The 25,312-nt window shown below is 46.2% G+C and overlaps 1 protein-coding gene across 2 annotated transcripts in view; it reads right to left on the bottom strand.

Annotated features, from left to right (window-relative positions):
- egln3 (egl-9 family hypoxia-inducible factor 3) overlaps positions 1–22,390 on the bottom strand; it is a 53,611-nt gene extending 31,221 nt beyond the window's left edge. Inside the window, exon 1 of one of the 2 annotated variants that reach the window (XM_055640565.1) lies at positions 20,954–22,390. In XM_055640565.1, coding sequence (XP_055496540.1) covers positions 20,954–22,219 — 1,266 coding nt within the window. In that variant the 5' untranslated portion in view covers positions 22,220–22,390. Of the gene's footprint in view, positions 1–368; positions 992–20,953 lie in introns of those variants that run through there. The other variant, XM_055640566.1, reaches the window with a different exon arrangement.
- Between the last annotated feature and the right edge of the window lie 2,922 nt (positions 22,391–25,312).

Below are 25,312 nucleotides of genomic sequence, written 5' to 3'. Positions count from 1 at the left end.
TGCACGCCAATGTTCGCCAAGCACTTTAGCTGTTGTTGTCCCTTCAGCTCTCGCTTCTACCTACCGTCATTTCGCTTCACTTTTGGAATTCTGAAGCTGGGTAAATGTCTCTCACGCTTACCCCGATTTCCACAATTTTTTACAGCTCAACAAATCAAAATTTTGGCGTGTTTTAACAGGTACGCGTTTCGTACATTAACAACATATACCGGAAGCTGCGATGTTCTCCAGATGGATTGATTGGCTCTGTGCGCCAAGCCCTATGACCCAGTGACCTGACGTGCAACCCCCCTATTAAATTATTCAAACTAAATGAAGCAAATTCGAACAAAGTGGAAATTATCTAATGCTAAATGACGATAACTTACCTGGGATCTGTTTTTTATGCTATAATGTCCCAACTTTTCTCCACAAAGCATTATAAGTTTATCAAGTGATGAAAGAAGGAACTCCATTGCATTGCAATTGTCTTTGATGCCTCTGATCCAAACGATCTGGTCTCCCCGCAGATGTCTTTTCGAATAACTAGTTCTCCGACCCGCTAACTGCCCATCATGAAACTCTCCAACAAAATGCAAATTACGAACTTCTTCAAAGATGCAATCGCCAATTACAGTTCCCAAAAAATTGTCAATGTAATAATAACCATGTTCATTCAAATGAGGCACGATGGACTCTCTCGCTAATTTCTCAAGATCTGAAAGCATCTTGCTATTGTGTAAATCTGTTCTCAGTTGAGGATCCAGTGATGCTATATTTCTCGAACGTGCCACCAGTTTGGGTAAACTTTTGAATAGGGAGATTCCGCCGGATATCTCACAAACCCGCTTCTTACTCGCAGGAACTCGGTCGCAGAAAGCCCAAGCAAAATGTACTTCACTGCGAACCTATCGGGTCCAGCGCCGCGGGGATTCAAGATTGCTACCAAAGATCCTATAGCAGAGCATAGGATCTTTGATTGCTACAAACCGAAGGAACAGGCGATGTGCCATTACTCACTGGAGGCGACGTGCCGAACGTGCGTGGGGGAGGAGCCAGGAATCTCTTGTGAGTTGGCCCAGCGCTCGGTGCCATTGAGGAATCCCTGGGCGGCATGTAGGCAATGTGTTGTCGTGCGGCATAGACGGGGGGAAGGGGGAGAAGGGGGCACGCCGGGCGGGGCACGCAATGCAATACCACTAGGGTTGCCAACTTTCACTCCCAAATAAGGGACAAAAGGTCAAAATACGGGACGAATTCCTTTTCGAATATGTAAGATTTAATTTGTGATGTTTATGAGAATTTATTCAATGAGTTGTGTATAGGTTTATTGTTCATTTCATTTTATTGTTATTTTGTTGTTTTTAATTTTTTTTGTTTTACATGTTCGAAATAAAATATATACTACAACTATACTATACGGGACAGTTGGCAACCCTAAATACCACCCAGTCTCCCTTGACCCACAAATTTCTCATATTTGGCAGTTCTATCAAAATAAGCAAATTATTGAATGAAAATGCCCTGTTTCACATGGTTGTTGTGACTGACGCTGAATGATGAAGAAAAAGCATATATGTTTTAGCAAAAATATGTTTCAAGAGTTCAACATCGTAATCTGAATAATTATGAAAAGGTTTTGTGAAATAAATAATTAGATTCCAAACAATCATCTTAAAACGTAGATTGCTGGGATTACTCAGATGGTCAAGCAGTATCTATGGAGAGTCAAAGAACTGCCGATGTTAGTTTACGAAAAAGGCACAAAGTGCCGGAGTAACTCAACAGAGTCTGGAAAAAGGGTCCCGACATGAAACGTCAGCTATCCAAATTCTCCAGAGATGTTGTCGGACCCGCAGAGTTACTCCCGCGCTTCATGTCTTTTTTTTAATTCACAGAGAGTAGCAGATTTAAAGTTTAAAGGAACAGAGAGTTTATCAGAACTTTAAAACAAAAACAAACGACAAAGGGAAGGGGAAAAGGGAAAGTTTTATGGTGTTGCCAGAAGGCAGAAAAAATAAAATGATGAAATAGGCATTGGTGTAAAGTGGCAGGAAATAGTAACAAGATGTAATGGAGCTGAGGTCAAAATGGAGATAAGTAAATACAAAATAATTATCTGAATTTACCAGTGCTAGATTGGATGGTTGTTGGAAATTTTTAAATATAAATCGGACTGTTACTTGAGTGTCTCAACGACATAAAGGCCTGGATGGCTCTGAACTTTTTAAAATTTAATGATAAAAAGACGGAAGTAATGGTTTTTGGTGGCACCATGGTGACCCCCCTGTAGATCTGGGCTCCCTGGCCCAGTATATCAAACCAAGCATCACAAACCTAGGGGTTAAAGTGGACCCTGAGCTTAAATTTGACAGTCAGATCAAGGCTGTTGTTAAATCAAGTTTTTTCCAATTGAGGCAGCTGGCCAAAATAAAGCCAATTCTGTCAAGGCAGCACTTTTGAGATGGTAATCCACGCCTTTGTTACCATTCGGCTGAATTACTGCAATGCACTGTATGTGGGGGTTAGTGGGTCCTCCATCGCCCGTCTCCAGATGGTACAGAATGCAGCTGTACGTCTTTTAACTGGCACCCGTAAACATGAGCACATTTCGCACATTTTATCCTCACTCCACTGGTTGCCTATTCAGTTTAGGATCCATTTCAAAATTATTTTATTTACTTTTAAATCCCTAAATGGTCTTGCCCCGCCCTACCTATCTGAGCTTCTACACCCTTATACAATAGCCCGCTCTCTCAGGTCAGATAATCAGCTGCTCCTGAGTGGGCCTAAAACGGAAGCTCAGAGGGGACCGTGCCTTTGCTGTGTCGGCACCCAAATTATGGAACGATCTGCCTCTCCACATTAAACAGGCCTCTTTTCTGTCTGTTTTTAAATCACTTCTTAAAACCCATCTCTTCTCCGTGGCCTTTGATACCCAGTAAGATGTCGACTTTATTTACTTGATTTAATTTCTTATTTTGATTGCTTTATTGTGTGGTTATTATTTTTACTCATGTTTTATGTCTTTAATTTATTGTTGTATTTCATATGTAATTTTTGCGCTTTATGTGAGCTGTTATGTTATGTTCTGTTATGTTGTCTGTTTATGATGTCTTGTTTATTCTTCTGTACAGCTCTTTGGTCAACATTGGTTGTCTTAAAGTGCTTAACAAATAAAGTTGGATTGGATAAATGTAAAGATTAAAATTGGGAATGACTCTCAAGCCCGTAAGGTGTCTGGTGTCAGAAAAAATTGCACTATCATGCGGTCACTGCTATATAAAGTTACTGCAATTAAATATACAAGACCTTGCTGAAACTGCACCCAGAGTTTTTGTTTCCTTACCCAAGAGAGAAAGCACTGAGCAAATGTCTTCACGTGGCGGGTGGTGAGTCTTCTGAATAACCTTCCCTGGAATAATGGCCCAGACAGGATGGATGCAAGCAGAATGTTACCCCAGTACCAGGTAATCTCAAAATAAGGAGTTGACAATTTAGGGTCATAGAGTGATACAGTGTGGAAAAAGGTCCAACTCATCCACACCGGCCAACTATGTCCCAGCTACTCTAGTCTCACTCGCCTGCGTTTGGCCCATATCCCTCCAAACCTGTCTTATCCATGTACCTCTCTAACTGTTTCTTAAACGATGGGATAGTCCCAGACTCAACTACCTCCTCTGGCAGCTTGTTCCATGCACCCACAGATTCCTATTAAATCTTTTCCCCTTCACCTTTAACCTATGTCCTCCGGTCCTCGATTCCCCTACTCTGGGCAAAACTCTGTGCATCTACCCGATCTATTCCGCTCATGATTTTGTATACCTCTATAAGATCTCCCTCATCCTGCTGCGCTCCATGGAATAGAGACCCAGCCTACTCAACCTCTCCCTATAGCTCACACCCTCTAGTCCTGGCAACATCCTCGGTAATCTTTTCTGAACCTTTTCATGTTTGACAATATCTTTCCTATAACATGGTGCCCAGAACTGAACACAATATTCTAAATGCAGTCTCACCAACGTCTTATACAACTACAACATGACTTCCCAACTTCTATACTCAATACTCTGCTTACAATAAAAATACATTTCTTCACTCAAAGGGCAGTGAATCTTTAGAGTTCTCTAACCATATAACCATATAACAATTACAGCACGGAAACAGGCCATCTCGGCCCTACAAGTCCGTGCCGAACAAATTTTTTTCCCCTTAGTCCCACCTGCCTGCACTCATACCACAACCCTCCATTCACTTCTCATCCATATGCCTATCCAATTTATTTTTAAATGATACCAATGAACCTGCCTCCACCACTTCCACTGGAAGCTCATTCCACACCGCTACCACTCTCTGAGTAAAGAAGTTCCCCCTCATATTACCCCTAACATGGAGTGTTATAGTGTTCCTTTGTTGAGTTCATTTTCAAAATAGATATTGATACATTTCTAGATAGTAAAGGAATCAAGAGATATGGAGACAGTACAGGAAAGAGGAGCTGAAGTCTCATGATCCCAATTGAATGGCAGAGTAGGTTTGAAGAGCTGGACACAGTACTCCTGCTCTTATTTCTTATATTTTTATGTTTTTAAATCCTAATTCGGCTTTGTCTTTACATTTGTTTTGAACATTTTTATTCAGAATGTCATGTTTTAGCTGTGAAAGCAGAAATGGGTTTAGGTTGTACTACTAAAGAAAAAGAAAAAGCAATTGAATAAGAATGGTTCTGCAACAGGAGTACCGCCAACATTTAAAAATACGCATTCTGGTACTAAGTACTATTTGAAAAACAGCAGGTTGAATGGATTAAATGATATGAAAGAACAAGATTATTTGATAATCATAGAAACATAGAAAATAGGTGCAGGAGTAGGCCATTCGGCCCTTCGAGCCTTCAATAATCATCCAATTCAGTATCCTGTACCTGCCTTCTCTCCATACCCCCTGATCCCTTTAGCCACAAGGGCCACATCTAACTTCCTCTTAAATATAGCGAATGAACTGGCCTCAACTACCTTCTGAGGCAGAGAGTTCCAGAGATTCACCACTCGCGGTGTGAAAAATGTTTTTCTCATCTCAGTCCTAAAGTATTTCCCCTTTATCCTTAAACTGTGACCCTTTGTCCTGGACTTCCCCAATATCGGAAACAATCTTCCTGCATCTAGCCTGTCCAACCCCTTAAGAATTTTGTAAGTTTCTATAAGATTCCTCCTCAATCTTCTAAATTCTAACGAGTACAAGCCGAGTCTATCCAGTCGTTCTTCACATGAAAGTCCAGACATCTTTGCCTCCAATTATGTGAGGTAAGGGAAACAAGTAGAGTAGCTATGGAAACTATGAGGATCAAAGAAGCGGAAGTACTGACACTTTTGAGAAATATAAAAGTGGATAAGTCTCCAGGTCCAGACAGGATATTCCCTAGGACATTGAGGGAAGTTAGTGTAGAAATAGCAGGGGCTATGACAGAAATATTTCAAATGTCATTAGAAACGAGAATAGTGCCAGAGGATTGGCGTACTGCGCATGTTGTTCCATTGTTTAAAAAGGGGTCTTAGAGTAAACCTAGCAATTATAGACCTGTTAGTTTGACGTCAGTGGTGGGCAAATTAATGGAAAGGATACTTAGAGATAATATATATAAGCATCTGGATAAACAGGGTCTGATTAGGAACAGTCAACATGGATTTGTGCCTGGAAGGTCACGTTTGACTAATCTTCTTGAATCTTTTGAAGAGGTTACTCGGGAAATTGATGAGGGTAAAGCAGTGGATGTTGTATACATGGACTTCAGTAGGGCCTTTGACAAGGTTCCTCGTGGAAGGTTGGTTAAGAAGGTTCAATGGTTGGGGATTAATGGAGGAGTAGCAAGATGGATTCAACAGTGGCTGAATGGGAGATGCCAGAGAGTAATGGTGGATGGTTGTTTGTCAGGTTGGAGGCCAGTGACTAGTGGGGTGCCACTGGGATCTGTGTTGGGTCCACTGTTGTTTGTCATGTACATCAATGATCTGGATGATGGTGTGGTAAATTGGATTAGTAAGTATGCAGATGATACTAAGATAGGTGGGGTTGTGCATAATTAAGTAGATTTTCAAAGTCTACAGAGAGATTTATGCCAGTTGGAAGAGTGGGCTGAAAGATGGCAGATTGAGTTTAATGCTTATAAGTGTGAGGTGCTACATCTTGGCAGGACAAATCAAAATAGGACGTACATGGTAAATGGTAGGGAATTGAAGAATGCAGGTGAACAGAGGGATCTGGGAATAACTGTGCACAGTTCCCTGAAAGTGGAATATCATGTAGATAGGGTGGTAAAGAAAGCTTTTGGTGTGCTGGCCTTTATAAATCAGAGCATTGAGTATAGAAGTTGGGATGTGATGTTAAAATTGTACAAGGCATTGGTGAGGCCAATTTTGGAGTATGGTGTACAATTTTGGTCGCCTAATTATAGGAAGGATGTCAACAAAATAGAGAGAGTACAGAGGAGATTTACTAGAATGTTGCCTGCTTTTCAGCAACTAAGTTACAGAGAAAGGTTGAACAAGTTAGGGCTTTATTCTTTGGAGCGCAGAAGGATAAGGGGGGACTTGATAGAGGTCTTTAAAATGATGAGAGGGATAGACAGAGTTGATGTGGATAAGCTTTTCCCACTGAGAGTAGGGAAGATTCAAACAAGAGGACATGACTTCAGAATTAAGGGACAGAAGTTTAGGGGTAACATGAGGGAGAACTTCTTTACTCAGAGAGGGTTGGCTGTGTGGAATGAGCTTCCAGTGAAGGTGGTGGAGGCAGGTTCATTTTTATCATTTAAAAATAAATTGGATAGTTATATGGACGGGAAAGCTATGAAGGGTTATGGTTTGAATGCAGGTGTATGGGACTAGGGGAGATTATGTGTTCGGCACGGACTAGAAGAGTCGAGATGGCCTGTTTCCGTGCTGTAATTGTTATATGGTTATATGGTTATCCCAGGAATCAGTCTGGTGAACCTTCTCTGTACTCCCTCTATGGCTCTGGTTAGACTTCCCAATGCAACACCTCAGACTTCTCTGTATTAAACTTCATCAACCTTTCTTCAGCCTACCTGCCCAACCAATTTTTGACTGTAACATCTTTGCTATCTACAATACCATCCAATTTAGTGTCATCTGCAAACTAATAGCCCTGTCCCACGGTACGAGTTCATTCCAAGAGCTCTCCCGAGTTAAAAAAAAAAGCAAACTCGTGGTAAGCACGGAGAATGAACATAGCAGGTACGGCGGAGCTCAGGGATGTCTCTTAGCGGCTCGTAACGCTAACGGCAGGTAATCGGGAACACTTGCTAATGGCAGGTAAGCACGGGAAGACTTCCTAATTTGAGGAAGGACATCCTTGCTATTGAGGCAGTGCAGCGTAGGATCACGAGGTTAATCCCCGGGATGGCGGGACTGTCATATGAGGAAATATTGGAAAGAGTGGGCTTGTATTCACTGGAATTTAGAAGGATGAGAGGGTCTCTTATAGAAACGCATAAAATTATAAATGGACTGGACAAGCTAGATGCAGGAAAAAAATTCACAATGATGGGGGTCTAGAACCAGGGGCCACAGTCTAAGAATAAAGGGAAAGCCATTTAAAACTGAGATGAGAAAAAATGTTTTCACCCAGAGAGTTGTGAATTTATGGAATTCTCTGCTACAGAAGGCAGTAGAGGCCAATTCACTGGATGAATTTAAAAGAGTGTTGGATAGAGCTCTAGGGGCTAGCGGAATCAAGAGATATGGGGAGAAGGCTGGCACGGGTTACTGATTGTGGATGATCAGTCATGATCACAATGAATGGCGGTGCAGGCTCGAAGGACCAAATGGCCTCCTCCTGCACCTATTTTCTATGTTTCTATGTAATTTTAACATCAGTATTAACTCACTGATGTATATTCCATCCTTCTCTACCCATCTTCAAATAAACCCCAAAGACTGCAGATGCCAGAAACTTTCCCTTTACCTCCTCCCACTTCTCCATCTAGGGACCCCAGCAATCCTTCCAGGTGAGACAGAGGTTCATGGACACCTCGTATAACCTATCCTATTGCATCCAGTGTTCCCAGTGTGGCTCCTGTGCAACAGTGGGATCTCTGTAACCTTCCAAAACCCTGGATATGGAACATGAGGTCCTTGGGATTCAACCACTTTCAAACTCACCAATATCTCTAATATTTTTTTGACATACTTATTTCCTTAAATTCCTTATTTTTGACACACCTTGTTTTTCAGTATTTCTGAAATTATTGTGTCTTTTATGAAGATAATTCTTCCACAATTTCCTTATTCTCCATTATAAATTTGCTTGTTTTTTTCTGTAAGAGATCTGCATTTGTTCTCCCGAGACGTTTCTTTTTTACATTCCTCTCTAAGCTCTTACACTCTATTTTTATGTGGTACATTATCATCTGAGATCTTTCCCTTTCTTTAAATACATTTCATGATCCTCCTTTGCTAAGTTTAAAATGTTCCCAACTCTCAGTCCATTAACATAATTGGACATTAAAAAAATAATTATATTAATTTTTAATATTTTGGTCTAAAAAACTAGCACCGTATTGGTAAAACGTCTTTTACCAATATGGTGCAGGAGGAGCAGGAGTAGACCATTTGGCCCTTTGGACCTGCTTTGTCCTACTTATCATTTCTTACAATTCACAGTTCTCTCTCATTCTAGGCTCTGGCACATATCTGGAGCACACCAAAAATCTGTCCGAACTTCTCATCTAAATGTTGTCCATTTATATATAATTCCTAGTGTCACACAGCACGGAAATTGGTCCTTTAGCCGTTTGAGTCAACAGTAACCATTACGCACCCATTAATCCTACGCTAATCTGATTTTATTTTCCCATATTCATATATCCCATAACAGTAGTTGTGCTGCAATGCTGCAGATTGACCACACAAAGTTCTAGCTCATCTCTCCTTTCCAGAGGATGTTATGCATTTGATTTATCATGCTGCCCTTGATGATTTACATTGTGTCCCATTCAGCAAGACTTCAAATCTTTCAGCTTTTCAAATCTATCCCCTTCTTGCATCCACAGCACTCCTCTGCATGCAAGAGGAGCCCGGCTATATTTGGGCAACAGTCATTAGCACTGTCTCCTCTCAGCTTCAGTGACATGGGTTTGATCCTAACCTAGGGTACTCCTTTATGTCATTTGCACGTTCTCCCTGTGTGTTAATGCATTTCTGCCAGGTACTTTGGTTTGCTCCCACAAGTGGGCTATTAAGTTAATTAGCCACTGTAAATTATCCTTTCTTGTAGCCATGAGGCAAATAAATCAAAGTGCAGTTATTGACCATGTGTGAGAGAATAATTTGCAGGGAAATAAAAGGGGGCAGGGGGGTATGATTGCTGGGGTTGCTATGCTGGGAGCCGACATGGACCAAAGAGGCTGAATAATCCTAGAGCTGTGTTAATTCTGTACCATCCAATTCAGATACAGCTCTGAGAATTATGGTTCGGTCTCTTATGTATCTTTGCATTGCTTCACCTCACAATTTGAGCTCACTTTCAGCTGCCAAGACTATGGAATTCCTTCTCCTTTAACCTCTTTGTCATTTTTCCCTCTTCCTTTACAACACTCCTCAAAATGGACCTCTTTGACCAAATACGCAACTCAATAAAAATAATTTCACTGATAATGCTCTGTGAAGCATCTTGAGATGTTAACAAGATTAGTAGCTATTGTTGTAATCTCCCCCCTTGTTCAGTTTATGATTGCACTCTTCCCTCCCAATTTATGCTGAATCACATACACCAGTTTATTTCACACATCATGACAGTAGTTTACATCCCCTATTCTCAATTCCTGCTGAGACTTTTCATCCCATCTCCTTCAGTCTTCACTGAAAATTATCATCACTCTTCATCTGATGAAGGATCATTGCAACATTAATTCCAATTTTTTCTCCTTGAATGCTGCCTGGCATGCTGGTGATTTCCAGCTTTTCCTAATTTATTTCTGATTTCCAACATTTTCTATATTCTGAGTGCATCATTACTCAGTAAATGACGGAATTCTCTCACCCTCTCCCTCATGATTCTTGTTACTCTGGAGACGAAATACTGCTCAGAGATGTGGAATTAATATAATATATTTTGCAAGGTAGGCATTTCTATTTTTTAAATATTATTGTGGGATTTCTCACCCATGACCTTGTTTCGAGAAGGGATAAAAGAGTACGGTCAGGGCCAATTGCGAGCGGTGCGAGCGGGGACGTGAATACAGAGGTCAAAGTGTTGTACATGTATGCGCGAAGTATAAGAAATAAAGTGGACGAGCTTGAGGCTCAGTTAGAAATTGGCAAGTATGATGTCGTGAGAATTACAGAGACATGGCTGCAAGAGGGCCAGGGCTGGGAACTGAATATCCAAGGGTATACCTCCTATCGAAAAGACATCAAGTGGGCAGAGGGGGTGGGGTAGCTCTGTTGGTGAGGAATGAAATTCAGTCCCTTGCAAGGGGTGACATTGAAACAGGAGATGTGGAGTCAGTATGGATAGAACTAAGGAATTGTAAGGGTAAAAAGACCCTAATGAGACTTATCTACAGGCCCCCAAGCAATAGCCTGGACATAGGGTACGTTGAATCAGGAGTTAAAATTGGCATGTAGCAAAGGTAATGCTGTGGTTGTTATGGAAGATTTCAACATGCAGGTAGACTGGGAAAATCAGGTTGGTACTGGACCCCAAGAAAGGGACTTTGGAGAGTGCCTTCGTGAAGGTTTGTAAGAGCAGCTTGTATTGGCGCCTACCAGGGAGAAGGCAATTCTGGATTTAGTGTTTTGTAATGAACCGGATTTGATAAAGAAACCTGAGGTGAATGAGCCATTAGGAGGTGGTGGCCATAATATGGTCGGGTTTAATCTACAATTGGAGAGGAAGAATGGTAGATCGGAGGTGTCACTGTTACACTTGAATAAAGGGGACTATGGGGCCATGAGGGAGGAGCTGGCCAAAGTTGACTGGAAAGATACCCTAGCATGGATGACAGTGGAACAACAATGTTCATTCCTAGGAGGAAGAAATATTCCAAGGGGAGTAAGGGGCTGACAAGGGACATCAGGGACAGTGTAAAAATAAAAGAGAAGTACAACGTAGCAAAGATGAGCGGGAAGCAAGAGGATTGGGTAATGTTTAAAGAGCAACAGAAGATAACTAAAAAAACAATACGGGGAGAAAAGATGAGGTACGAACATAAGCTAGGCAAGAATATAAAGGAGGAGAGTAAAAGCTTCTTTAGGTATGTGAAGAGGAAAAAAATAGTTAAGACCAAAGTTGGACCCTTGAAGACCGAAAAAGGTCAATTTATTATGGGGAACAAGAAAATGGCAGATGAGTTGAACAGGTACTTTGGATCGGTCTTCACTAAGGAGGACACAAACAATCTTCCTGATATAGTAGTGGCCAGAGGATCTAGGGTGACGGAGGAACTGAAGGAAATCCACATTAGGCAGGAAATGGTGTTGGGTAGACTGTTGGGACTGATGGTCTGCATCCCAGGGTATTTAAGGAAGTGGCTCTAGAAATCGTGGATGCATTGGTGATAATTTTCCAATGTTCTATAGACTCAGGATCAGTTCCTGTGGATTGGAGGGTAGCTAATGTTATCCCACTTTTTAAGAAAGGCGGGAGAGAGAAAACAGGGAATTATAGACCAGTTAGCCTGACATCGGTGGTGGGGAAGATGCTGGAGTCAATTATAAAAGATGAAATAGCCGCACATTTGGATAGCAGGAACAGGATCGGTCCGAGTCAGCATGGATTTACGAAGGGGAAATCATGCTTGACTAATCTTCTGGAATTTTTTGAGGATGTAACTAGGAAAATGGACAAGGGAGATCGTTTCGCCGAACACCTCCGCTCGGTCCGCAATAACCAAGCTGACCTCCCGGTGGCTCAGCACTTCAACTCCCCCTCCCACTCCATCTCCGACCTCTCTGTCCTGGGTCTCCTCCATGGCCACAGCGAGCAGCACCGGAAATTGGAGAAACAGCACCTCATATTCTGTTTGGGGAGTCTGCATCCTGGGGGCATGAACATCGAATTCTCCCGATTTTGTTAGTCCTTGCTGTCTCCTCCCCTTCCTCAGTCCCCCTGCTGTCTCCTCCCATCCCCCAGCCTTCGGGCTCCTCCTCCTTTTTCCTTTCTTGTCCCCGCCCCCGATCAATCTGAAGAAGGGTTTCGGCCCGAAACGTTGCCTATTTCCTTCACTCCATAGATGCTGCTGCACCCGCTGAGTTTCTCCAGCTTTTTTGTGTACCTTCGATTCTCCAGCATCTGCAGTTCCTTCTTAAAAACAGTAGGGATTAACAGGTCCCTCTCAGAATTGCAGGCAGTGACTAGTGGGGTACCGCAAGGCTCAGTGCTGGGACGGCAGCTATTTACAATATACATCAATGATTTGGATGAAGGAATTCAAAGTAACATTAGCAAATTTGCAGATGACACTAAGCTGGGTGACAGTGTGAACTGTGAGGAGGATGCTATGAGAATGCAGGGTGACTTGGACAGGTTGGGGGAGTGGGCAGATGCATGGCAGATGAAGTTTAATGTGAGGTTATCCACTTTGGTATCAAAAACAGGAAGGCAGATGAGAAAAACATTTTTCACACAGAGAGTGGTGAATCTCTGGAATTCTCTGCCACAGAAGGTAGTTGAGGCCAGTTCATGAGCTATATTTAAGAGGGAGTTAGATGTGGCCCTTGTGGCTAATGGGATCGGGGGGTATGGAGAGAAGGCAGGTACGGGATACTGAGTTGGATGATCAGCCATGATCATATTGAAAGGCGGTGCAGGCTCGAAGGGCTGAATGGCCTACTCCTGCACCTAATTTCTATGTTTCTATCTAAATGGCGTCAAGTTGGGATAAGGGGAAGTACAACGGGATCTGGGGGTCCTTGTTCATCAGTCTATGAAAGTAAGCATGCAGGTACAGCAGGCAGTGAAGAAAGCGAATGGCATGTTGGCCTTTATAACAGGAGGAGTCAAGTATAGGAGCAAAGAGGTCATTCTGCAGTTGTACAGAGCCCTAGTGAGACCACACCTGGAGTATTGTGTGCAGTTTTGGTCCCTAATTTGAGGAAGGACATTCTTGCTATTGAGGGAGTGCAGCGTCGGTTTACAAGGTTAATTCCCGGGATGGCGGAACTGTCATATGCTGAGAGAATGGAGCGGCTGGGCTTGTACACTCTGGAGTTTAGAAGGATGAGAGACTATCTTATTGAAACATATAAGATTGTTAAGGGTTTAAACACGCTAGAGGTAGGAAACATGTTCCCGATGTTGGGGGAGTCCAGAACCAGGGTCCACAGTTTAAGAATAAGGGGCAAGCCATTTAGAACGGAGACGAGGAAACACTTTTTCTCACAGAGAGTTGTGAGTCTGTGGAATCCTCTGCCTTTACTTTACTTTACTTTACTTTACTTTAACAATAAATACTGGGGAGTGTGGGCGGTGGAGGCCGGTTCTCTGGATACTTTTAAGAGAGAGCTAGATAGGGCTCTTAAAGATAGCGGAGTCAGGGGATATGGGGAGAAGGCAGGAACGGGATACTGATTGGGGATGATCAGCCATGGTCACATTGAATGGCGGTGCTGGCTCGAAGGGCCGTATGGCCTACTCCTGTGCCTATTGTCTATTGTTTTGTTCCTGGAATAGCACATCAAATTGCAGAGATAAAATGAGCATACAAATTGCCGCCCTCTTTAATTCACATGTGAATGTCATGTTGAAGGAGCTAAAACCAATTCAATGCTTGACGGGCCTTCTGCATGTTGAGGAATGGGTATGATTTGGGTCTCGTATGATAACTTTATAGTTTACATACGTTTTCTGGTTTGGCAATTAACTGTCCACTGGAACTAATAAATAATTTTATTAGATTTAATAGGCAAAAGTGTGATGCAATAATACAAAATACAATACAATCAGTTTTATTCGTCACATTGCACATAAAGTGCAAGTCAAATTAATTTGCCAACAGCGGTACAATGAAAAAGAACACACAAAAACACACTAAAAATTTAACACAAACATCCACCACGGCATTCATCACTGTGGTGGAAGGCACAAAAATTGGCCAGTCCTTCTCCAGTTTCCCCCTTGGTCAGGACCTCAACCCTCCGCAGCCGCTGCTGCGGGCGTCCAGATGTGCAGACAAGGTAAAAAGTCCAGGTAAAGACCTGAAACGGTGCCTCCCCCACCGGAGACCGAGGCTTCAAGTTGGTGTAGGTCACAGGCCGGCGGTCGGAGATTTAAAGTTCGCGCCGCAGCCAGAAGCACCGCATACCGCAGGGCCGGCAGTCGAAGCTCCCCTCCAGGGATCCCCGGCGAGGGACCCCGCTCCTGATGGTAAGTCCAGGCCGGTAGAAGTTGACCGCGGGCCGGCAGTCAGAGATTCTTCGTCTCCCCGGGTCCCCCACAAGGGATCCCAGGCTGCGGACGCCGCGCAGGTAGGAGCTCTGCAGACCGCGGCTTCAGGCTGCCGCGGGCCAGCGAAACGGAGCGCTCCCCTCGAGCGAGGGCTCGCCCGCTCCACACCGAGAGTCCGCGCTGCGCCCGCTGCTGAAGGAAGAGGCGACCAAAACGGTTCCCCCCTTACCCCCCCCCCCCCCACACCACCACAAGATACACAAAGAAACATTAAAACACATACATTAAAACACACAAAAAAAAAAAAAAAAAGTTGAAAAGACTAACACGCTGCTGACAGGGCTGCCGGCTTGCAGTGCCCCCTCCGACCAAATAATATCACTTTTATTATATTATGATGACTGTATAATTGAAACAGAATTTGTTGATTTTAAAAGATGTCATTCAATGCCTTCACACTGGATTTAATTTTATTGATACAGAACAGCACAGCTCAGGAACAGGTCCTTCCGCCTACAATGTGCATGCCAAACATGATGCCGAGTTAAACTAAACCCCTCTGCAAATATGTGATCAATACCCCCATTATCTGCATATCCATGTGTCAATCCAAATCTATATCTATACTAGCCTAAGTGGGACCCGTTGGGTCCCAGCATCACACGGGACGGCTGGTCACCAACGCAATATTCCACCTCTCCACCAATTCCAATACTGCTCGCCTTTGTGGGGGGCTGTCTGTTGCGCTAATATGGCTGTTGCGGGCTGAAGGTACTGGTTTCCAGAGGGCTAGTATAGACATTGTGCGCCGTATGGATGCTTGGGCAGGCATCCAATTGTTGCAGCGATTTTAAAAGCCAAGCCAAGCCAAGGCAAACAATTGGGCTGCAGACGCCCGACAACCAAAATTCATTTTGTGAACACAAACTTGTTAAAAAAGGTGAGGCAAACAATTGGGCCGCAAATAACCCGACAACCAAAATTCATTTTGTGAACACAAACTTATTAAAAAAGGCGAGGCAAACAATTGGGCTGCAGACACCCAACAACCAAAATTCATTTTGTGAACACAAACTTGTTAAAAAGGGCTGCAGCCACTTTACAGCCGCATCGTGGGGACTCACCGTGGAGTAGACGTGCGTTCAGTGTTATTCGCAGCTCAGAGAGCCGTGACCTTCTTGCTTCCTGGTCTGGCAGAGACTGAATGAGGCACGACACTTCCTGGTTTTATAGTCCCTCCCCCTGCCGCCAGCGGGGGGCAGCAGAGAGAATGGGGAATTTTGTAAAAACATTAATATCTCTCTAATTTTTCATCGACGGAAAAAATCCTCCGCACTCATACGGCGAAGGGGGGCTCTGAGCGAGGTGGCCAAAAATGACGGCCGTAGGTGGCGGCGTTCTCTCGGAAATCGCAGCAGTCGGCCAAAAGCGGTCAAGATCAGAGATTTAGTAATATAGATATATCTATCTAGATATATCTATCTATATATTAAAACTGTGTGTGTGTGTGTGTGTGTGTGTGTGTGTGTGTGTGTGTGTGTGTGTGTGTGTGTGTGTGTGTGTGTGTGTGTGTGTGTGTGTGTGTGTGTGTGTGTGTGTGTGTGTGTGTGTGTGTGTGTGTGTGTGTGTGTGTGTGTGTATGTCAGTGTGTCCATTTTCAGATATTTTCAGATATTTTTTTTGCCTTTGATTCCTTGGTCGGCCGAAACCACATCCTCAAATCTCGTCATTTTTTCCATTTCGGTAGAGATTTCACCTTTACATTCTCTGTTTCACTCTTCATTAAATTTTGTCGCGTTTAAGTACACATTATTAATAAAATCCTTCCCCCCCTCACTCACTCATTTTAAAATCTCAACCGGACTCACGAGCTGCTTGACGTCACAATGCCACATGCCGACCTATCCAGGCCCCTCCCCCCCGCCGCTGGGGATTAAAGGCGACTTCTCACGCGCTGAACCTTATCATCACTGTTGGCGCAGCTCGTGAAGCCTTGCGCTCTCATTCCAGCTGTGGGTTTACAGAGTCAGAAGCCGCTTCTCTCTCCCTCTTCATTTGGCAGCCCGGCTCCCCTCCACCCCCTCACACCCCGCTGCCTGCGCCATGTCAAGTAAGCTCGCGCCACACCTCCCGCAGCTCGACTCCAGCCCGCCCGCTCCAACCCCCCCCCTCCCCCCACCACCTCTCTCTCCCCCAAATCCTCCCCCTTCACTCCCACTTTACCTCTCTTCCCCAACCTCAAGATCCGCTCCTCGTTACACCTCTGCACTTAGGATGCTGATGTCGTTTGGTTGATGCGTGCTCGGCTGCCCGATCGCTTCCTCCTCTCCCCCTCCTCCTAATCTACACACCCCCTTCTCCTATCCCCCCCGGGCCTGGAGCCTGGAGGTAGGTCCCACCCCCTCCCTCCTGCTGCCAGTCGCGTCGCTCGCGCAAGGCCTTTGAAAAGGCACCCCCTCTCAGCCCCACCCCCCTCTGTGTCCCCCCCTCCCCTCGGCCCCCCCCCTCCTCCCTGGCCCCCCCTCCCCCTCCCCCCGCCCTCCTTCCCCCTCCATCTCCCCCTCCTCTCTACCCCCCCTTCCTCCCCCCTCTCCCCTCTCCCCCCTCCCTTCCTCCCTCCCTCCCTCTCCCTCCCTCTCTACCCCCCCTCCCTCCCTCTCCTCCCCCCCCCCCCCCCTCTCTACCCACACGTTCGGGAACAGACCCAACGGGTCTGCATTTGGTCTAATATATAACTAAAACTCTCATCTTGTTTGTGTGTATGTATATGTATATGTATGTGTCATATGGGCACAATCTGCTTGATTCTTATTTCCTTCCAAACGCTAACCACAGCCTTCTCATTTTCACACATTCTACTCACATTTTCCCCTGGAGGCGATAAATGTCTTCCCGTCGCATTCCCACCTATATTTCCGAACTTTATAATCCTTTAAAGTTTTAAAAACAGCCCGAAAACTCACTTGTTTCGGAAAAAAAACCTCGAGTGACGTCACAATGCTCTCGCAAGGCAGGACGGGGCACTCCGGGAGGGAGGGGCACTCCAGCGCATTCACGTGGCGGCCGTTGCTGGCACCCGGCATCTGGTGGCGAGGGTGGAGCCGAGCCTGTGCTCGTGCTGGAGTGAGAGCCGTGCCCGGAGCTTGGGATGAGGCTGTGACCGCCAATGCCCGACACCTGGTGGTGAGGGTGGAGCCGTGGGCCCTGGCTGGAGCCGTGCCTGGTGCTCAAGCCATGACTGGGGCCGATAAAGAAGCTGCCACTGGAACCAAGACAAGCCTGTGTCAGTGGTCAGGGACGAGCCTGGAGATGAAGTCATAGCCTGCACTATAGCCCAGGCTGCAGCCGATCTGATGGCTGGAGTCTGGAGATGGTCATAACCTGCACTATAGACCAGGCAGCGGCCGAGCTGACGGCTGAACTCCACAGCCAGGGCCGGGCCGAGTACGAGAACCAGGCCGAGTTCCAGGCCCTGGCGCTGCTCTATGACCTGGGTAGGACCTGGGGCAGGGAATGGGAGTGAGGAGAGATGAGGGAAATAACGAGGAGGGAGATGGGGTGGGGAGTGGGGTGGTAAAGGGAGATGGGGGGGAGGGGTGGAGAAGGGAGATGCCCCCTCCCTATTTACCCTCACTCCCACCCTCTCTACCCCCCCCCTTCCTCTCTACCCCCCTTCCTCTCTACCCTCCCTTCCACTCAACCACTCTGCCACCCTCCCTCCCCACTCCCTCTCTACCCCTCTCTACCCTTCTCTGCCCCTCTCCCTCTCTACGCCATCCCCTCCCTCTACCCTCCATCTCTACTCCCCTCCCTCTCCCTCTCTATCCCTCCCTCTCCCTCTCTACCCCCTCCCCCTCTTTCCCCCCCCTCTCTCCACCCTCCCTCTCTCCCTCCTCCCTCTCTCTACCTCCTCCCTCACCACCCCCCTTCCTTTCCATCCCTCCCCCTCATCCCCTCTCCCCCCTTCCTCTCCCTCTCTACCCCTCCCTCTCCCTCTCTAACCCCCATCCCCCTCTCCCTCTCTACCCCTTTCCTCTCCCTCTCTACCCCATCATCCTCTCTACCCCATCCCCCCCTCCCTCTCTACCCCCACCCCCCCCCCCCCCTCTCTGCCCCCTCTCTCTACCGCCCTCCCTCTCTACCGTCCCCTCCCTCTCTACCACCCCTACCACTTTACCACCCCTCACTCTCTACCCCCCTCCCTCTCTAGGGATTGAAGAAGGAGGGTGAAAAGGAAGAGGAGGGAGTGCTGGCACAATTATTATTTTTTGTTGTTGCTCGACCTCCAAAAACTGGGGGATAATACAAGCCATCCCCCAATTCAAAAAGTGGGGGGGATATATCCCCCATTCCCCCCTCCCCTCTCTCTCTCTCTCCCTCTCGGGGCCGACTCTCTCTTGGTGCCCACCCTCCTTCCCTTCCGCTCGGCGGCTTATTACAGCGCTTCGTTCACTGCCCCATATCTCGACTGTGAACCGCGGTGTGATTGGCTGTTGAGCTGAGGGGAGGGAGGGTTTTGGTTTCCACCACGGCTGGTCGCGGAGCTCAGCTCTATGATCTTTGGTTTTGCCGCGCTCACTGTGCACTTGTTCTGAGATTCTGGATGTTGGATGTCCTCAAAAGAAGCGAAAAATACGCCTGTGGGATGGATAATTTCGGGTTATGAAGCATGTCTCGCCAAAAAAGTGGAGGGGCTGCAGCCCCCAGCTACCCCCGTCAGTTCCGCAACCCATGTTATAGGTATGTTACAATACTTACCTTCAGCGGCGCTGCAATTCTGCCACTGGCCGTGTGCACGATTTTGGCGCCTTTGAGGGGGGGCGGGGTTAAATCGCATTTTATTTCCTACCTTGTCCTGGATTATATTTGGTTGGAGTGCAAGCTTTTGCTGAAGAATCGTCCCGACGGACGTTCTGTGTATTTTTGTTTTTAATCGCCCGACTCGTTCAGCGCTGGAGTCATTTTAAAATCAGCTTCTAAAACCGTCAACGCCGACAACGGGGACGGATTTCATGTAGGTGACAGGTAAAAGAAAGCTGTTTATTTTTATGTATAAAAGTGGTCCTTAAGATGCCTTTAGTTCACATTTTAAGTTACGAAACGGTGATTTAGTGCCCATACCAACCGGCAGTGTTTTTCATGCCGATATGGGGGTCTAAACCACTGCAAACCGCAACGTTCCAAATGGTCGCATTCCAGAAAAACCCACTCGCAAGATTTAAATGGCCATTTATTTACAGGTATTAAACATTAAATTCCTTCCATTTGGCCTATAAATCCATGACAATGAGATTTTAAAATTATGTTATATTATGAATTCTTGTGTGAATGTTATTTGGACATTTAGGCAATTAAAAAATGTTAATCTATTCTTAAGAAATTGATGGATGTTTAGATCTTGTAATTGAATTTTGTAATTAGCTACAATTAGATAACTAACTAATTATATGCTTTAATTTCAAGTCATCTAAGTAAGATTGTTTCATGTTTGTTTCAGAATGCTTCAATCTATAATAACTGAAAATTTATTTTAGTTCTCTTAATTTTTAAGAAAGTTATGGCCATTTGACTGTCCACGATCACAGCTTTTGTGTTAAGTCAATGGAAAAGCAATAGGGAACAAGATGCTAATTTCCGAGTATGAAAATGGTCATAACTTTTTTTAATACTGAAGATATGAAAGTGAATTAGGTGACAAATTAAACTTTTATGCTTTATCTGATGGGATAAATTAGACTTGATTTTTAAAATCTCAAAATTTTGTAACATTGCTACATGTTATACTTTCTCCTGCAGCACCTCACACTTACACGGATTAAACTCCATCTTCCATTTCTCTGCCCATTTTTGTAGCTGATCTATATCCCGCTGTATCTTGTCAGCGCTCCTCCTCCTCGCTGACTGACCCCATTGTCCCCCCTCGACTCCGTTCAAGGACCCAAGCAATCGTTCCAGGTGCGACAGAGGTTTACCTGCATTTCTTCCAACCTCATCTATTGCGTCCGCTGCTCTAGATGTCAGCAGATCTATATCGGTGAGACCAAGCGGAGGTTGGGCGATCGTTTCGCCGAACACCTCCGCTCGGTCCGCAATAACCAAGCTGACCTCCTGGTGGCTCAGCACTTCAACTCCCCCTCCCACTCCGTCTCCGACCTCTCTGTCCTGGGTCTCCTCCATGGCCACAGCGAGCAGCACCGGAAATTGGAGGAACAGCACCTCATATTCCGTTTGGGGAGTCTGCATCCTGGGGTCATGAACATCGAATTCTCCCAATTTTGTTAGTCCTTGCTGTCTCCTCCCCTTCCTCAGTCCCCCTGCTGTCTCCTCCCCATCCCCCAGCCTTCGGGCTCCTCCTCCTTTTCCCTTTCTTGTCCCCACCCACCCCCGATCAGTCTGAAGAAGGGTTTCGGCCCAAAAGTTGCCTATTTCCTTCGCTCCAGAGATGCTGCTGCACCCGCTGAGTTTCTCCAGCTTTTTTGTGTACCATAAAATTTGTTGGGCGCAAATTTACAAACCAACCCATATACATTTAATTTTATCTACACGTAATTTAATTTTTGCTACTAACCTTGTGTCTTCCTCTAATTTTGTAATGTCCAAGTTTCCCATCTGCATGCAAGATAAGTTTATCCATTCTCTGTAGGAGTTGGCCAATGGACGCACAGCCGGTTTCCGTCCCCTGCACCCACGTTATTTTGTCTCCACGAATAGTTTTATTGGTTGAAGCAGTTAATTCTTTATCTGAACTTGTACTCTGACCTGCCAGCACTCCATCCTCAAAATTGCCACTCTGATGAAGAGCGATGACTTCTTCCAAAATTTTGTCACCAATTTTGTGCCCCAAGAAGTTATCCACAAAGCATACGCCGTACTGATTCATACAAGGTACTATATGCTCTAACACCAGCCTTGATAAACCGATTCTCTTATTGCTCGTCGTTTTAGGGCAACGGTGTTTATTCAGGGTATCAGATACCACCCATGAATCACATTGTGCTTGGATATTCGACGTTTCCTTGGAACATTTTGGTAATTCATCCTCGATATCTCCATCGTTTTCCAGTTTGTCACTTTCTGAACTCTCTGTAAAAAGTTTATTCACGGGGTCCAAAGAAGAATCTGCATGTGGTGTTGGTATTTGGGTTGGCATCGGTGGAATCGTGCTGACATGTGGTGAGTTCGTGCGGTACGTGTCGGACAGCATGTCCGCATGTTTATTGACTGCTCGAGAACATAGGCGTTTTCGCGGCGGCTCCGCGCACTCGCAATCAGTCGGGGACGCGCTCTCGCTCTCGCCCTCGCGGCTGTCGGGCTCGCCGAACGGTCGAGCGCAGGGGTCTCGCCAACTGTCAGCAGTCCCCGAGCGCCCCGCGCGCTCACGCTCGGGCTGCAGAACCCCGTCACCTGGCGCGAACCGCTTAAGCCTCCTTGTGCCGCTCTGTGGATCCCCGACCAACCGCTTCAGTCGGCTAGTGCCGCCCGCGTCGTGAGCTGCGGCGTCGGGTTGCTTCTCCATGCCTTTCACTTCTGGGGCATGATAACAAGTCTCGGATAAAGTTGTTCGCTCCCTATCGCCCACTCGTTCGCTTTGTGCGGGTCCGCTCCCCCTGTCTAGCAAAGGGAGCGAAGGGTCCAACACGCAAAATTCGGGTAGATTCGTCTCGGTCTTCGAACAATCTCGACCCTGTGCTGCCTTCCCGGTCCTGGAGCTAGTGCGCGTGCACGCGGCCGCTTCCATCTCCGGGTGCCGCGAACTGTTGTCGGATCCCAGCCGCTCCTGCACGCGTCCGCCCCGTTGCTGCTGCTTTTTACAATCCTCGAACCCTGTCATCATATTTAACTGTTCCTGTCTGCTGGTTATAAAGTCCAGCACATTGTGCGGCTAATGCTTCACTGTATGTGCACGCACTTTCGAAACGTTTTTCTTATCAGTTTTTTCATTGGTCTGAAGGTTTCAAAATCATTTCTGCATTCCCGCTGCAGACAGCGATTTCATCGAGTTTTCAAGCTTATTGGAGAATACATCCTCAGTGACATACATATCAAAAAATGTATTACAGCGCCCAAGTTGTTCTTATTTATACTCGTAGCCATGTGACTAACTTATTTTGGGAAATGAGTAGTTGCACTTTTTAAAACTCATGTACGGGTTGGGTTGTGAAGTCACTGGCTAGATTGTGGGTTATTGTCCATCTCGGATTGTCATGAAAAGGTGATGAACAATCGTAATCTTAAACTGCTAAAATATGGGGATGAAACTACTCCCAGGGTGTTGTTAAGATGAGATTCCCTGAATCTGACCCAAATAGGAAGAAGTAGCAATGTTACAAAATTTTGAGATTTAAAAAGTCAAGTCTGTAATTTATCCCATCAGATAAAGCATAAAAAGAAGTTTAATTTGACACCTAATTCACTTTCATATCTCAAGTATTTAAAAAGTTATGGCCATTTTCATACTTGGAAATAAGCATTTGATTTTCTATGGACATAACAAAAAAGCTGTGATCGTGTGCAGTCAAAAGCCCATAACCTTCTTAAAAATTAAGAGAACTGAATGAAATTTTCAGTTATCGTAGATTGAACCATTCTGAAACAAATATAAAATAATCTTACTTGGATGACCTGAAATAAAAACATATAATTAGTTAGTTACCCAAGTGTAGCTAATTTCAAACGTCAATTACTAGATCTAAACATCTATCCATTTCTTAATAAATGATTAACATTTTTAAATAGCCTAAGTGTCCAAATAATATTCATAAATAATTAACCATAAAACATGATTTTTAAATCTCATTTGCATTAATTTATAGGCCAAATGGAAGGAATTTAGTGTTCAATTGCTGTAAATTAAAGTCCATTTTAAATCAGCTTTCTAGTGGGTTCCTATGAACGCGCTGGTTTAGAACATTCACATTGCAGTGGATTTGTGCCCTCAAATGCCCAGAAAAATACTGCGGGATATAATGGGGCCAAAATGAGCTACTCGCAATATTAAACTTTGTATAAAGGGATCTTAAGAAGCCCTTTTTAATGTAAAAATAAACTGCCTACCTTCTGTTGTCTGCTCTATGCGATCCTGACGGCTGACGGTGGTCGCGGGTTTAGAGATTGATTTTTAAACTACGATAACTATTATACAAGGCCTTTAAAACGAATAATAGCTTTTGCGACGGGGTCTTCCAGCGATTTTTCGTTAATAATGAACTAGGCTGAACATCTTCGATTGAAACAGCCTAGAGAAAATAGCGTTTTAAACCCGCCCCCCTCTAAACGTCGCCAAAATCGCGCACACGGGCTGGGACAGATTTTCAGCGACGCTTCAGGTAGGCTTTGCAACATACCTAGAAGAAGGCATGGTGATAGCTGTTCAAATCAGGATGGCATGTGACATAAAAATAAGCACGGTGTAGTGCGTGGGTCTCAAAATGAGGCAAGTAGTCCGCAGTTTGAGAAGCACTATACTTTATTTCCTCCCGGTTCAGGGGAAGACGAAACCAGGGAAAGATGGCACCCAAACCCTGCCTTTTATACCCTCCGGCTAAGGACCGCCTCCGGACTGCACCACTCCTGTGCCGAGGGGTTCGGCAGTATAATGGGACGACCCTTAGGAGCCGCCACAGGACCCCCCCCCCAGAACCAGAGGCACAAAAGGCACCGGCGGGCGCACGACCCGGCCGGCCCGCGTGCGGAAGTCAGCAGATCCCGGGGCTTGCGGGGGCGTAGGTGGAGGGACAGGTCGAGGGGCCGGCGGGAGGACAGGTGGAGTGACAGGTGGAGGGAGTCGTGAGGGGGGACGCCCTCGGGGCCGAGGTTGAGCAACCAGCACCGGCTGGTCAATGTCCAGGTGCGCCGGCTTTAAACGGTCTATCGACACGGCCTCCGGCCGGCCCCCCATATCCAGGACAAAAGTCGACTGCCCGTGTTCCAGCACCCGGAACAGGCCCTCGTACGGCCTCTGAAGTGGCGTCCGGTGGGCATCACGGCGCAGGAAGACGTATGGGCAGTCCGTGAGGGCCATTGGCACGTGTGGGCGAAATGTCCCATGGCGGGATGTCGGGACGGGTGCGAGCCTGCCAACTCGCTCGCGAAGGCGTTGAAGGGTGGAGGAGGGCGTTTCCTGCTGCTCCGGCGCCGACGGCTCCCAACCGTTGCTCGGGGCCGATTTTCTCCGGACGCGTTCCCTCATGGTGGACGTCGGGCGTCAGCGTTTGGTCCACGCCACTACAATGGAGCCGATCACGTTGCGCTTGGGTCAACCGGTGGGACGGCCACTGGCGTCCGTGGACTCCCGATACTCACGAATCTTGGCTGCGTTCCCGGACATTCTCACTCCGCAGTTTCATTCAGCAACCCCCAGCCACGGAGTTGTACATTATATCCCGACTACCGGCCCACCCCTCCATGCACGAGCACGACGACTGCCACCAGATAAACTGCGTCTGGCACGGCGGGAATTCCGCACGATGGAGGCCTTGGGGATCGTCCGCCCTTCGAGCAGCCCTTGGGCGTCCCCACTCCACATGGTCCCTAAGTCAAGTGGGGGCTGGCGACCTTGTGGGGATTACCGACGGCTGAACGCTGCAACAACAGCGGATCGATACCCCGTACCCCACATCCAGGACTTCACGGCCCATTTGGCTGGGGCCACATTTTTTTCAAAAGTGGATCTGGTGCGGGGTTATAACCAGATCCCGGTTCACCCGGATGACGTACCCAAGACGGCTATCATCACGTCGGGGTCACCAATGTAGTGCGTGGGTCTCAAAATGAGGCAAGTAGTCCGCAGTTTGAGAAGCACTATACTTTATTTCCTCCCGGTTCAGGGGAAGACGAAACCAGGGAAAGATGGCACCCAAACCCTGCCTTTTATACCCTCCGGCTAAGGACCGCCTCCGGACTGCACCACTCCTGTGCCGAGGGGTTC

The sequence above is a fragment of the Leucoraja erinacea genome, chromosome 9 (assembly GCF_028641065.1).
Source record: "Leucoraja erinacea ecotype New England chromosome 9, Leri_hhj_1, whole genome shotgun sequence".
Classification (NCBI taxonomy): domain Eukaryota; kingdom Metazoa; phylum Chordata; class Chondrichthyes; order Rajiformes; family Rajidae; genus Leucoraja; species Leucoraja erinaceus.
This window is presented reverse-complemented; position numbering and strand designations above follow the sequence as displayed.